The following is a 15181-nucleotide window of genomic DNA, read 5'->3' as shown; positions in this document are numbered from 1 at the left end:
GAATGGATCTTGGACTTCCAGGCTCCATGCACTGTCTATGTAGATGCATGCCTGCCCTCAGAACACTAGTGCAAGGTATACTATCAGGTGCCATTGCACTAATCCATTGCTATGGTACAGCTGTGTTAAGTCAGGCCAGGCCCAAGTTGGGAACAGCATGGTTCCCCTCCCCAAAAAAAGCTCTTTGCAGTGTTCTATGTACTCTGAGGAGCAACAAGAAAACCTGCATTAGCTGTAACTCAAAGGTGAAGCCTGAAGGACAGCAGAGCCTGCCAACACTTGCTATGGATCAACTTCCAGCCATAAGCAAATGTAGGATGGAGTTTCCCATTGAAATTACAGACCTAAGCAATAATTCCTAGCTATACACACCAAAACAAGAATTAAAATGGTTTTATTCTGTTAACTATCTGTGTTTCAACAGATTTAGTCCTCTATCTAACTATACTCAAAGATGTTCCAAAGTATCAGCTCATTTTGCACAATTGGCTGGTGTAGAAACTTAACAACATAGATAAAAAAATGGTCTGCTCAAATATTCATGTTATTCCCAATAGTATCTGTCAACTGTCCTAAAATAACACTACATTCATTTTAATTAGATTTTGAATTTCAAAGCGTTCTTCCTACACGTACACAGATTTTAGATGGCTTATATCAGTTCTTGAAGATTGCCTTTTCTTCTAAGGTTATATGTAAATTATTAATTATGTATAGCGGAAAAGTATGGCTAATTTATCCTAGCACCCATACTAAAGAAATAAGTAGCTGCTCAGATTTGTGCACTATAACAGATTCTCAACCTCTGGTGAAGTTAAATAATGCACCAGAGGATCTGTTGTGGCTTTTTTCTTTGATAATAAAATATTGTACAGATGATGTGCTGGTATTTAAGCAGTTTATATTCTATAGCTGGATCAAAGACAAAAGGCAAACACAAGAATATGAAAAGCTTTCCAAAGTAAAGTTTTTTGATATAATTTGCCCTGTACAAGTTACACCATATTTTGTTCATACGGTGATACTGGTTGAAGTTTAAAAACGGAAAAGAGGAGCTAGTCATTTAAAAGGACAATGAAGATATCAAATGGTATCTGAAGAGTTATTTTGTGCCCAAGAGCTTGGCTGCCGCCTGTGAACACACATGAAGCTGCCTTATACTGAATCAGACCCTTGGTCCATCGAAGTCAGTACTGTCTACTCAGACCAGCAGCGGCTCTCCAGAGTCTCAGGCAGAGGTCTTGCACATCACCTACCTGCCTAGTCCCTTTATCTGACAATGCCAGGGATTGAACCTGGGACCTTCTGCATGTCAAGCAGAGGCTCTACCACTCAGCCACAGCCCTGTGGGATTCCCCCACACTTTTTCTCTCCCCTTTGGTGACTGGAGCACCAAGCCATATCACAAATTGCTTTTGAAAGTCCCCTTGGTGTTAAAAATAGTTTACCTGATGACATGACAGGTTGTTGTTGAAGCCCAAGAAGTCACTGGGTAGATAGAACAGATGCATTTATTGGGATCCTCATTTCTACCAGCAGCAAATGCCAGTCTACTACATACGAAATCTGAAGCACTGATTTTGACACATATTTGCTATTTCCTAAAAGCCATATGACTAAAAAAAAGCTCCAGCTATAACATTCAACATCAATAACATCAAAGCCTACACTTATGCATAAGAGACCTACAAAGAAAAAAGCATTCACTAATAAATACCTCCACTTAAAAGTCTGCTCACTGGAAAGTTGCTGAACTTCTAGCTAATTATTTGTCTCAAATTGTTTTTGCAATAAATGTCTAAATAACCAGTTCTTGCATATTGTGAAGTTGTCATTAATGAGGAAGCGCAGGGCCTTTAACATTTCAAAGCAGTTCTGTTGAAGGACTTGTGAGGAGGATTAGTTATGTATGGCTTAAATAAAATAACTAATAAACTGGAGTCCATTCTCCACTGAAAAGAGGCAGAATTTGGTGGCCCAGCTCCACAAAACACAAGACACACCACTGGAATTCATCCCATGGATAGCACACGGCTGTCATCTGCCCCACCAACCTGCTCATCAGTCTCTTCCACACATCACTACTTGAGACTAAAAAATCATGTCAGTAGTAAGGACAGTACAGAAGATCACACTGGTTTACTCAAGCAAGTAATTGTTTTGATATGTACACTAATAACCACATCCTAGTCATGCACTAACATACAAATATTATGCAGCAATCCTAACTGTGAATTTAAAGTGGGTGGTGTTAAAAATTTTAAAGGTTGACTATAAATGATAATAACTGTTTGCTCTTTCTGCCAGAAGAAGAATCACTTATACCTTGACATCTGCATGTTTACACAGAAGTGGTGCAGGCATACATTTTACCCAGCCTTTGTGTTTATTTTTCATAGAAGAGTGAAAGAAAGGCATAGAATAGCTTTAGTGTCATACCGTTACTCAAAGACAGCACAGAAAAAAGAGCACATCTTAAAACCTCCCTTCATGCTTTAGCCTCAATCCGAAGCTACTGCAACCTGTCATCCTATTAAGGTAAAGGTCCCCTGTGCAAGCATCGGGTCATTCCTGACCCACAGGGTGACGCCACATGCTGACGTTTACTAGGCAGACTTTGTTTATGGGGTGGTTTGGCAGTGCCTTCCCCAGTCATCTTCCCTTTACCCCCAGCAAGCTGGGTACTCATTTTACTGACCTCAGAAGGATGGAAGGCTGAGTCAACCTCGAGCCGGCTACCTGAAACCGACTTCCGTCGGGATCAAACTCAGGTCATGAGCAGAGCTTTTGACTGCAGTACTGCAGCTTACCAATCTGCACCATGGTGCTCTTATGTCATCCTCTTAGGAGATTCATACATAGATCTCTCATGCTTACTTAGAAAACTTGGTTAACACATCCAAGTATAGGAACATTGTAATCCCATGCAGACTGCCTCCAATCTAAACACACAGCATAGTAATCACCAATATACAGAAATTGCTTCATAGTACAAAAGACATCAAGGTTAGTTAACTGCTTAGATACAACCGCTATTTTAAATTTGGTACAAACATTTTAACTATGAACATGAATGCAGAATGATGTAAACAAATATAGTTTAAACAGCCATTTGTTTTTGTTAATGACCCAATATTTCCATTGGCAAATGTAACAGCCTGGAATAATTCACTGACTTTGCAGTTCAGACCTCTGTCATCATATGACATCAATCAGATAAATTCTAACCAAAATTGCACCTCACATATCAGGAAAGATTTTGGTACAGATAAAAATAATGGTCTGTTAAAATATTAATGAAATTCCCTGTGGTATTTTTATTGCTGATACACCAATGTCTTAAAATAAGATTACATCAATTTTAATTAGCTTTTGCATTTCAAAGCATTCTTTTTGCACAGAGTGTGATGTTATGTGACTTATGTCAATACTGGAAGATGAAAGGAAAGCCAAAGGTTACCCGTTAATTATTAATTACCTCTCAAAAATAAATGTAGTAAATTTTGTTTGTATTAGCTCACATTAGCTGCTCATAAATGTGGTAAAAGAACTCACAAATATTACAACGTCAGCAAAGAAAAATATTATCGGTTGGATTTTCCCTTTAGCTATGCAAAGAACTTCATTCTGCTCCAGCGAGCCTTCTTGCATAGCAGAAGAGGGTCAGATGGCTCCACTTCTATCCTAGGAGCTTTTTGAGCAGCCCTTTTCCCTAGCACTGCCTGATATGTCCAGGAAATAACGGGTTGGAACTAGAGAGCTGGAAGCCGAGTGGACATTGCTACAGAACATGGAATGAGGGCTGCATTAAGAAGGCAGAAATTGATGGAGGGGAAGCGTTTGTCCATCTACCTGCATGTCCTTCTTCCTACTATAAGCCCCTTCACCACATCAACATGGTCCCTAATCTCCAGGAGCAACTTTTCAGAGGATGTACTGGACTCCAGTGGAAAGGGGAAGAGAAAAATCTATTCTCTGAACAGGGCTCTGTACATAGCCCAGTGGTAGTAAAAAAATTCCCCTTTAGTGTTATCGGCAGATGGAGCAGATCTAAATGGCTCTGACATGCTTAGTTAGGACAGGATAACTTGGAATCTTATAGCATGGCACAAACATCAGGGGATAGGATAAACTAGAAATACAATTGGTTCTTGTAGGTTATCCGGGCTGTGTAACCGTGGTCTTGGAATTTTCTTTCCTGACGTTTAGAAATACAATTATTAGTTCAAATGTGAGATAAAAAGGTGTATTTACTTTAAAAATCCAGTTTGCATCAAAACACAGAAGACTTATGCACATGAAATGACTTTCAAAATATGCTTTGCATTTAATGTTTTAGTGTACAAAATATCATAAGAAATTATACACTGAAGAACTCAAATTTACATAAGTAAATCATAGTTAAGCCAATCGTCTTGAAATTAGATATTTTCTATACCGTTCATTTTGCCATAATTATAATAATTGTATAAATTGACATGATTAAAGTAATTAAGATAATGGGACAAATTATATCATTACCATTCAACAAGAACGTCAGGGAGGTTACAAAATACAAGTTAATGTTCTATGGTGAGACCACACTTGGAATACTGTGTACAGTTCTGGTCACCACACCTAAAAAAGGATATTACAGAGCTTGAGAAGGTGCAGAAAAGAGCAACCAAAATGATTAGGGGACTAGAGCAACTGTTTTATGGGGAGCAGTTAAGACGCTTAGGGCTGTTTAGCTTGGAAAGAAGGCGGCTGAGGGGAGACATGATAGAGGTCTATAAAATTATGCATGGTTTGGAGAGAGTGGACAGGGAGAAGTTTTTCTCCCTCTCCCTCTCCCATAATACTAGAACACGGGGTCATCTGCTAAAGCTGGAGGGTGAGAGATTCAAAACAGATAAAAGGAAGTATTTTTTCACACAACGCATAGTTAAATTGTGGAACCCCCTGCCCCAGGATGTGGTGATGGCTGCCAGCTTGGAAGGCTTTAAGAGGGGAGTGGACATATTCATGGAGGAGAGGGGTATTCATGGCTGTTAGTTAGAGTGGATATTAGTCATGCTGCATACCTATTCTCTCTAGTATCAGAGGAGAATGCCTATTATTTTGGGTGCGGTGGAACACAGGCAGGATGGTACTGCTGCACTCCTCTTGTTGGTGGCTTCCTGGAGGCACCTGGTTGGCCACTGTGTGAACAGACTGCTGGACTTGATGGGCCTTGGTCTGATCCAGCAGGGCCTTTCTGATGTTCTTATGTTGTTATAATCTCAGAAGAAACATAAAAACTCAATGAATCATAGCATGAAGCTACCTTGGACTACTGCTCTAGTCTTTTAAAAGGAACTATTTGCACGATGATATTCTAATGATATGCACATATTTCCACGAGTTAATACTGTAAAAAATATTTTTTTTCTTTCCTCCTGCAGCTATGGATAAATACCCTGCAATTACTTAGTATCTTAATGTGACATGATGTCTATCATTGGATCCAAAGGTCCACTTCCCCAAACAGATCTTTTGGTACAAGCCACTTATCGCTAGAAGATTCACAAGCAAGCTGTGACAGCTGCAACAGCAGCATTAATTCATAAGATTTTTTTTGCCATCTAAATCCTAAAAGTAACTAACACATTAGCTCTCTGAAGATAAACATGTCACATTCAATAAAGTATTCTGAACACACTGGTGGATATTAATATCTCTTAAAGACACAATCATTTTTAAAAATTAAACTTCCATCATAGTACTTTGTACGAGTTGTACATACTGAAGTTCCTATATTTTTTCTCTCTATATATATATTGTACTTACTATTTGAGAATAAAGAAAGAAAACACATTTTCTTTAGTATACACTCTCACACACACCGCAGGCAGCTCGGAAATGAAAAATGAGCAGGTAACAAATATTTATGCTTTAATGTTGTTTTATCTTTTATGTATTCTTCATGCTCAAGATCTTTGGTCATATATGCTTAATAATAAAGGAAAGGATAGGAAATATTTATGTTTGCAATTCCTTAGTTTTTCTGGCCAGAAGCCAATTTTGCTAGATGTCATCTTGTACAGTTGTCCCCATCTTGAAAGTCTGGGGTTCAGAGGCTACTTTCAGAACATGTGGGCAACCTGTGAGGGTCTGCATGTCTCTGTCTTCCCCCCCCCCTCTCCTTTGAACTCGTAAAAGCAGTTCACACCGTTTGGCATTTCCTGGGTTCAGGCGCCATATCTATCAGGCCTTGGCTGGAATGCCTCCTCTCTCTGCATACGCCTCCCCTGCTGCGCTTTGATTCACTCCCTCTTGCCAGATTCGTCCTTGGAGACCTGATAGCCCTAACAAGCCCTCTGGGGTCGATTGATGTCTGTATTGTACCCATCTGTCTTGTAGCTTCCCATAACATAGGTGTGAACTTTGCTGCCCTGTAGGAGATATAATTCTGTAGTTTTGGAGTCCTGCTCACTTGCAACTTTTACTCGTGTTTGGCCTGTACTACTTGAAGCCTTCAATAAAGTCCTTGTTTCTGCATCACCGTCTGAGCAAGTGATTTTATGGAGTTTGCACAAAGTGGTTGGGAACTCACACATTAAGTTGCAAGACCTTGCCACGTTGACCTGCTCCTGTACCGTTCCCGGACAGCTATGGCAGGCAACGGGGACCCCAATGACAAGCCGGATGACTGCGACAAGAAGGACGATGCGGTACCCACGAAGCCTGTTCAACCCCCTTCGGAAGAGAAGTCGACTGGGAAGGCGCCCAGTGGAACCGACTCCAGATCGGGTTTGGGAACTAAGCCTAAGCAAACTCGCTTGGAGAGCTGGCTGGAAACTCCCAAGCGTTGGTCGCTCTTGAAGAGCGACGTGCAGTCAAGACCGACTGTGGTTCACGGGTTGGGGTTCGAGGACGATCCCGCCCGAAAGGAAGCCCTGCTGCTTCACCAAATGGATGAGGAACGACTGCGCTGGCAAACAGAGCGCCAGGAATTACTGGAACGGATGGATGCTATGCAAGCGGTTATGCTGGAGATGGCCGGAGCCATGGATGCACTGAAAGTTCAGACTCCACCCGTGGCTCCGCCGGACGGAGGACCACAACCACCCGAGGGCCCAACACCTCCCATCCGCCCCGCTCCGCCGGCTCGCAGGGATTTGAAAATCACCTATGACGGATCGAGTGACCAGCTAACGTTTTTCATGGTACAAGTGGACGTTTTTATGCGTGAACAGGCCCGGACCTTTGCTTCAGAGGACTCCCGGGTCCAATACGTCGCTTCTCTCTTACAAGGGGAAGCGGCCGCCTGGATGGTACAGCAGTATGAACTCCCCGGTTTTGCGAAGCCTCGATGACTTCATGATCGCCCTTCGGCACCGCTTCGAGGACCCGCATTTGGGTGAGCGAGCCAAGGTTGCCTTGCAACAACTGCGCCAAGGAACTAAAACTGTCGCGCAGTACGCAAGCGAGTTCCAGTCACTCTCGAGTCGAGTTTTGGATTGGAGCGAAACTACCAGAGTGCAGTGTTTCCGTGAAGGTTTGAACCCGGAATTGCAACACTGGGCCTTCATGCAGGGCAACCCTCCCGATGTCGAAGGTTGGGTTCGCCATGCCGCTGATATCGAAAACCGAAAGCAACTGCTACTCCTGTCCCGACAACGCACCGGACGAGAGACCAAGACCGAGTCTGAGAAACCCCCTCCCGAGGGGCAACCTCGCCGCCGGAGCGGCGCAACCAGCCGACGGAGTGCACCTCCTGCCCTACACGCGAGCGCCCAAGCCGAAACCTCGGGCTTGACTGGTCCATCGGGACCACGGATTACAAATGAAACCTTTGACTCATCGGAGTCATGGATTACAAATACCACATCTACTTCCTCCAGCGAAGAGGAGGATTGGGAGCTGCCGGCAAAAAACGCCGCCGGTCTGCTGTAAAGGGGGCTCCTCAGCAGACCGCTCCGAAAGTTGTGCAAGGAGCTCCATTGATGGTAAGCGCTCAGGAGGACAATGTTTACATTAGGGTCCACCTTGCACTACCCAAAGGGGGTCCTGTGTTAGAATTCCCAGCCCTAGTTGACTCGGGCTGCGCTCGCACCCTGATAAGCGAAGAAGCTGCCAAACAATTGCGAGTTAAACGTAAGCGTCTCCCAGAACCCCTCCGCTTCTCTCAGATGGATGGCAGCGACTTTAAGAAGGGGCCCGTGACTCACCGCACCTCCGCGGTGGTTATGGCAGTGGGGGAACATTGGGAACGGCTTTACTTTACTATTGCCCTCATAGTCGCACCAGTAGTGTTGGGGATGAATTGGTTGCAGGGTCACAACCCCTCCATAGACTGGGTGAAGCGGACGCTCACCTTCCCGAGCAACCCTTGCGAATTGCACGATAAAGACCGTGTGCTTTGCACTCCAGCAGCCGCCTTGGTGGGGGCCCCCGTGCTTGAAGCTCCCTTGCCCCAGCTGCCCAACGAGTACTCCCAATTCGCCGATGTGTTTGACGTGCGGGAATGCGACGAACTACCCCCCCACCGAGAGACTGACTGCGCTATTGAAATTGTGGGGGATGGGAAATTATCCAAAGGGAAAGTCTACCCCATGAGCCCAAATGAGAAGGCGGTACTGCGGGAGTATTTGGACACCAACCTAGCACGGGGCTTTATCCGCCCGTCCAAGGCTCCTTACTCGGCCCCCGCCTTCTTTGTCAAGAAAAAGACTTGAGACTTGAGACTGTGTATTGATTTTCGTAGACTGAATGCAGTCACTCAGTTTAATGCTTACCCCCTCCCTCTCATTCCAGACCTTCTCGCACAATTGAAGGAGGGCCGAATCTTCACCAAATTGGATTTGGTGGAGGCCTATCACCGCGTCCACATAAAAGAAGGGGACGAACCTAAGACTGCCTTTTCTAGTTGTTTTGGAATGTTTGAATACTTAGTGATGCCATTCGGGCTTTCGGGGGCTCCGAGTGTGTTTATGCAATTAATCAATGAAGTTTTGCATGACTTATTGTTTCGTGGGGTGGTGGTTTTCATGGACGACATCCTCATTTATTCGGAAACCATGGAAGAGCATGTGCGGCTGGTGCGCGAGGTCCTCCAGCGGCTGCGTGAGCATAAATTGTTTGCTAAGGTTTCCAAATGTGATTTCCATCAACCCTCCATCACCTTCCTGGGCTATGTGATTTCCCATCAAGGCTTAGAAATGGATCCCGAGAAGGTCCGGGCGGTTATGGATTGGGAACCCCCCGTTACACGTAGACATTTGCAACAGTTTCTAGGCTTTGCCAACTTTTACCGAAACTTCATTCCCAACTTTGCACAAGTGGCGCTTCCCCTCACCTCGCTTCTGCGCACCAAGGGGAAGGGGGCAAACGCTGCTCTGCCCTCTGCTAAGTTGCAATGGTCTACGGACTGCCAGCGAGCCTTCGACACGCTTAAGCTGCTCTTCTCGTCCGAGCCCGTTCTTGCTCACCCGGACTGTAATAAACCTTTCGTGGTTCAGGTTGATGCCTCAGATGTTGCCATGGGGGGGGGGCTCTTGCAGCGGGACGAGAACGGTCTCTTAAAACCGTGTGCCTATTTTTCTAAAAAGTTTTCCCAGTCCGAGATTAACTGGGCCATTTGGGAGAAGGAGGCAGCTGCTGTTAAACATGCCCTCACCATTTGGAGGCATTTTCTGGAAGGGGCAGAGACTCCTTTTGAGGTGTGCACCGATCACAAGAACCTCGAGGCTTTAAAAGGAGCTAGGAAGCTCAACGCAAAGCAAATTCGTTGGGCTCAATTCTTTGCCAAGTTCCGATTTGTTTTGAAACAATTTACCTGGGAAGGACAATGCTCTAGCGGATGCTCTCTCCCGACTTCCACAGTACCGCAACGATTTTGACCGGCCAGTGGACTCTCTGTTCACCCCCGAGCAAAGAGGGCATGTTTCGGGACTCGCAGTAACTACCCGGTCCCAATCCCACCGTCAGGAAACACCTCCCCTCAAAGGTGTCCCGGAGGCCTTTCAGCAATGGCTCCGAGACGCTTCTCTGAGGGAAGCTGAACAGCAGACCCTTCCCGCGGGTCTTGAACAACAAGATTCTTGGTGGGTGCAGGGGGGTAAACTCTATGTTCCCGAAGTCCTTCGTAAAGAGGTATTGGGAATGGTTCACGGGGCCAAACTCGCAGGTCACTTTGGGTTTGTTAAGACCTTGCATTTGGTAAGACGACAATTTTGGTGGCCTAGCATGAGGGCCGATGTGGAACTGTACGTACGCAGCTGCCCCGTCTGCGCCACGGCCAAGAAACGGATGGGAAAGCCCCCTGGACTTTTGAAACCCTTGGAAACGCCAACCATGCCCTGGGAAGTGATCGCTATGGATTTTATCACTGACTTACCACCCAGTCGGGGGAAAACTGTACTGTGGGTAATCACTGACTTATTCTCCAAACAGGTTCACTTTGTCCCTTGTGCCGGACTGCCATCAGCTCAGAAATTGGCTAAATTGTTTGTTAATCACGTGATGAAACATCATTCGATCCCTAGGAAGGTCCTCTCCGACAGAGGGGCACAATTCGTTGCCAAATTCTGGAGAGCCTTCCTAAAGGTTATGGGGGTGGAAGAACAAGGGCTTTCTTCAGCCTACCACCCCCAGACCGATGGTCAAACAGAGCGTGTCAATGCCGTGGTCGAATGCTATCTCAGATGTTATGTTAATTACCACCAGGACGACTGGGTAGACCTGTTACCTTTTGCCGAATATGCTTACAATAATGCTCCCCATTCCTCCACAGGTTTTAGTCCTTTTCATGTGGTGTATGGGAAAGACTTTGGACCCTTTGGCTCTGCTACCATCACCCCTGAACTCGAGGGGGTTCAGGAAGTCCAGGATTGGGTGCAAGTGGTACAGTCCACTTGGCCCTGGTTGCAGAAAAATCTTGAAAGGGCCAAGCGTAAATATAAGGACCAAGCAGACAAGCACAGATCTCCGGGATGGGAACTTAAGGTGGGGGAGCAAGTTTACCTTTCCACAAAGAACCTACGTTCGCTTCGGCCTTGTAAAAAATTGAGTGACAGATACGTAGGTCCTTTCCCCATATCCCGAGTGATCAACAACGTCACGGTGGAGTTAGAACTCCCCAAGACCCTTCGGGGTGTCCACCCTGTGTTTCACATCAGTCTGCTCAAGCCATTTGTCGCGGCCCCTCAATTCCATCCTCCCCCTAAGCCCGAGATTCCCACCGTTGTGGGGGGGGGGAGATGCATTTGGAAGTTTCTAAGGTGTTGGACTCCAAGATAAAGAAGGGTAAATTGTTCTATTTGGTTCGCTGGAAACACCTGGGCTCCGCTCATGACGAGTGGGTGGCGGCTCCTCACATGGCCGCTCCCCGCCTGGTTGAGGAATTTCACTCTGCCTACCAAGATAAGCCTCGGCCGCCCGGACTCGGGGGAGGGGGGCCTTAAGGGGGGCAGAATGTGAGGGTCTGCATGTCTCTGTCTTTCCCCCCCCCCTCTCTCCTTTGAACTCGTAAAAGCAGTTCACACCGTTTGGCATTTCCTGGGTTCAGGCGCCGTATCTATCAGGCCTTGGCTGGAATGCCTCCTCTCTCTGCATACGCCTCCCCTGCTGCGCTTTGATTCACTCCCTCTTGCCAGATTCGTCCTTGGAGACCTGATAGCCCTAACAAGCCCTCTGGGGTCGATTGATGTCTGTATTGTACCCATCTGTCTTGTAGCTTCCCATAACATAGGTGTGAACTTTGCTGCCCTGTAGGAGATATAATTCTGTAGTTTTGGAGTCCTGCTCACTTGCAACTTTTACTCGTGTTTGGCCTGTACTACTTGAAGCCTTCAATAAAGTCCTTGTTTCTGCATCACCGTCTGAGCAAGTGATTTTATGGAGTTTGCACAAAGTGGTTGGGAACTCTCACACAACCGAAGAGCAACAGCAGTAGCTGAAGTATGTTGGGAAGGGACTAAAGCTTCCACCTTCCAAAGATGCTGCTGTTGCTGCTTCTGACTAGCTGGAGGAAAAAAACAGTGCCTGTATAGCACAGGCAAGTACACAGTTTCTCTGAACCCTGGGACTTTAGCACCCAGCCCCATTATATGAATGTTGCAAATTTTATATTCTCTCTTTGCCTGTTAATAAAAATTGCTTGCATTTTTGTGTTTAAGAGTACTCTAGGGATCTGAGCTGTCATGCAGCCCACTACACAAGTTTACACACAGTGGTATTTTGTACACTCACATAGTGATTAGCAAAGAGCAGGCCTTATCTTAAAATATGATTAGAAAGACAGTGTAGAAAGCTTGAAATTGGCAGCTCCAGTCAGATGTACAGAATGGTTTGCAGTTGGGCGTGTTTTCTGTAGGAAGACTTTATTCCATCACTCCATGAATTAAGTGGTGGCCAGAAGAGGCTCCAATACATTCCTATAGTCAGGGGGACCCCAAATTCTTGTAGTACAATACTAAGCAGAGTTATACCCTATTTGGCCCACTGACTTAGATGGGTATAACAATGCATAAAACAGTCCACCTGGTTTTTAAAAACTCATACACATTCATACACTTGAAAAACATGGGGAAATCTCCAGTTGCACATGTGGCATTTGAAGAGAGCAACACAAGTGGAAGGAACAGGTAACATCTGTCCCTAGGGGCCCTTTTTTCTTTTACGTGTGTTTTACCTGGGTAAAGTGAAAGAAATGAGTTTTCTGTCAGCCACAAAATACACAGAAGGAAAAATTAAAGAAGTCACATAACTGAATGAGTACTAAAAGCTTTCCACTCATTCTACCATAAGAATTGTAGCTCACAGAAATTTGAGTATTGATTTCGGGATCACATTTCCTAAACGGTTTGACAATTTAAGAAAAAAGTCAGGAAAATGGAAAACATAATGAGAAAAATGGCAATGTCCATGTTTTGACCACTTGAAGAGGGATAAGTGAAACTGATAGTACTGAGAACATTGCAGGAAAGTAAACAGACCTGGGTGGAAAGCAAAATGATGGCACAGAAGTCAAAGAAATTATAGGACAACTAGAATGGTTTGGCATAATGACAGTTGATTTGACAGCTGTATAAATCTGAAAAACTGAATATCACAATAATATGTGATTTTGCTTGAATGTTGCACTTAATGTATTTTAGAAGTGAGTATAGCATGAAACAAAAAAACCCAAATTGTAAGAGTCTAATACACAAACAGAAAATTTTAATGGGCTTACACAAGTAAAAACCAAAAAAGTTTGCCCAGGATAAGGCAGACTGTGCTGTTCTGACATTATATAAAATAATGACAAGAAAAGAGGATGCACTGTTAAAGGCATTACTTAATTTCCCAATTTTGACAGGCAGGCTGTCTGTTCCCCTGCAGCTCTGAATTCCCTCTGGAAAATCACCCTCCCCATCATAGCAATCCCAATGTTAACGATACCTCTCTTCGCCGAGAAGCCCAGCAGGTTTGTTTGATTTTCCAGACCACAGCAGCCACCAACAGCAGTGACAAGAAACAACTGCAATCACAAAGCAAGAACAATGAATTAGAGACCAGATGGCTTCGCTCAACCTTTCTGGAACAAAATTGATGGTTGATGGCACAAAGGCAATAGAGGTTAAAGAGAATATATAGTCCAGCTTCCTACAGAGAGAAAGTAACTCCAAAATAAAACGCGGACTACTAATCTCATCTCTGTGTTGTCTGATAATAGATGTCAGTTATTTAATATGCATTTCTAAAAGTTATAATTCTCTCAAAACTGATGGTGGCCAGCATGGTATAGTGGTTAAAGTGTCGCACTAGGATCTGGGAGACCCTGGTTTGAGTCCCTACTCTGCATGGAAGCTTGCTGGGTGACCTTGGGCCAGTCACACACTTTCAGCCTAACTTACCTCACAGCGTTGTTGTGAGGATAAAGTGGAGGTGAGGAGAACAATGTAAGTCTCTTTGGGTTCCCATTGGGGAAAAAGGCAGGGAATACATTGATTAAATTAAAAAGGACTAAAAATAAGGATTTTCCATCATTACCATAGCAAAGGCCATTTACAACAATAAAAAAGATAAATGTATCAAATTATTACTAAAATAATAACAATAATAGCTAGGAATGCCAACTCTCAATTAAAACTCTCAATTAAAAACCATAGAATAAAGCTTAGCTCAGAAATAAATGATTTAACTTAATGGGTTGGATTTATTGATTTGTTAGTGGTAGATACTGTGTTCTCCTCCCCAGCAGTTCTTTTCAGTTCCAGGAATGTTGACTCTGGGAGTTCCAGGGCCACCATGGACTAAAGCACTGGTGGAGGAGGGGGGCTGCAGGCTGCCAGGGCATCTGATACAAAGCTGAGGAGAAAAGTGCTTCACAATGCTCTCCTGGTAAGAGGCTAGCCACTGAAATTTGAATTCATTCATTCTTAGACGACATATGCTGCAGGAAAACTATCCATGGAGTCACCAAGGCATGATGATAAAAGCCAAATCCTGTTTCTTCAGGAAGGAATGTGCTAGATGAAACTTAAAAAAAAAAAAGGCATGCCAAGCTATAGCTGTCGCTTGACATCTGAGATCAGATCCCAAAGTCCTTCCCAAATGCAAACCTGGCTCTTCAGAAAGACAGGGAACAAACCTAAGCATGTCTACTCAGATGTAATCCCTATTTGGGTCAATAGATCTTATTCCCAGGGCATGTGAAAGTGTTCTTCGGATTACAGCCAGTGTGTGAAAGCAACCCTCCTGATAAATACTGAATCCCTAACCATGCTCAATTCTCTGTTATCTGGTTTAAGCTTCAATTTCAGTTACACAGCTCCATCATACGCATTCTCACAGAACATGACACTGCAAGGGGATCAACGGTAGAATTCTGTTGGGCAAGTGTCTCGTTCTATGCCCTGACCTGGGGATCACCACCAGTCATTTCTAGCTGCTGCTGCTACTGGATGACTGTTGGTTCACTTCCAAAATTCTTAAGATATCCCTGCTTCAACAGACTCATGGAACTGGTCAACAACAATGCAAGTGCATCACTTATGAAACAGGTAATGTAGAGAATCACAACTAATCCAGAATTTATTTAGGTAAGCTTTTTATGCTACAACTGCCTCACTTGGAAGAAATTGTTGCAGTCCCCACAGCTGAAATATTTAAAAAGCAGATGAATATCTATGGTAAAATTAAGTTTGCATTAATGTAAGAAAAATGCTAGATT

General features: G+C 44.3%; 1 protein-coding gene across 1 annotated transcript in view; it reads right to left on the bottom strand.

Annotated features, from left to right (window-relative positions):
• The window catches only part of ATRNL1 (attractin like 1), a 645181-nt gene that overhangs the window by 280018 nt on the left and 349982 nt on the right, over positions 1-15181 (bottom strand). Inside the window, exon 26 of the mRNA XM_056850671.1 lies at positions 13408-13486. Coding sequence (XP_056706649.1) covers positions 13408-13486 — 79 coding nt within the window. The remainder of the gene's footprint in view (positions 1-13407; positions 13487-15181) is intronic.

This window comes from Euleptes europaea, chromosome 5, assembly GCF_029931775.1.
Source record: "Euleptes europaea isolate rEulEur1 chromosome 5, rEulEur1.hap1, whole genome shotgun sequence".
NCBI lineage: Eukaryota > Metazoa > Chordata > Lepidosauria > Squamata > Sphaerodactylidae > Euleptes > Euleptes europaea.
This window is presented reverse-complemented; position numbering and strand designations above follow the sequence as displayed.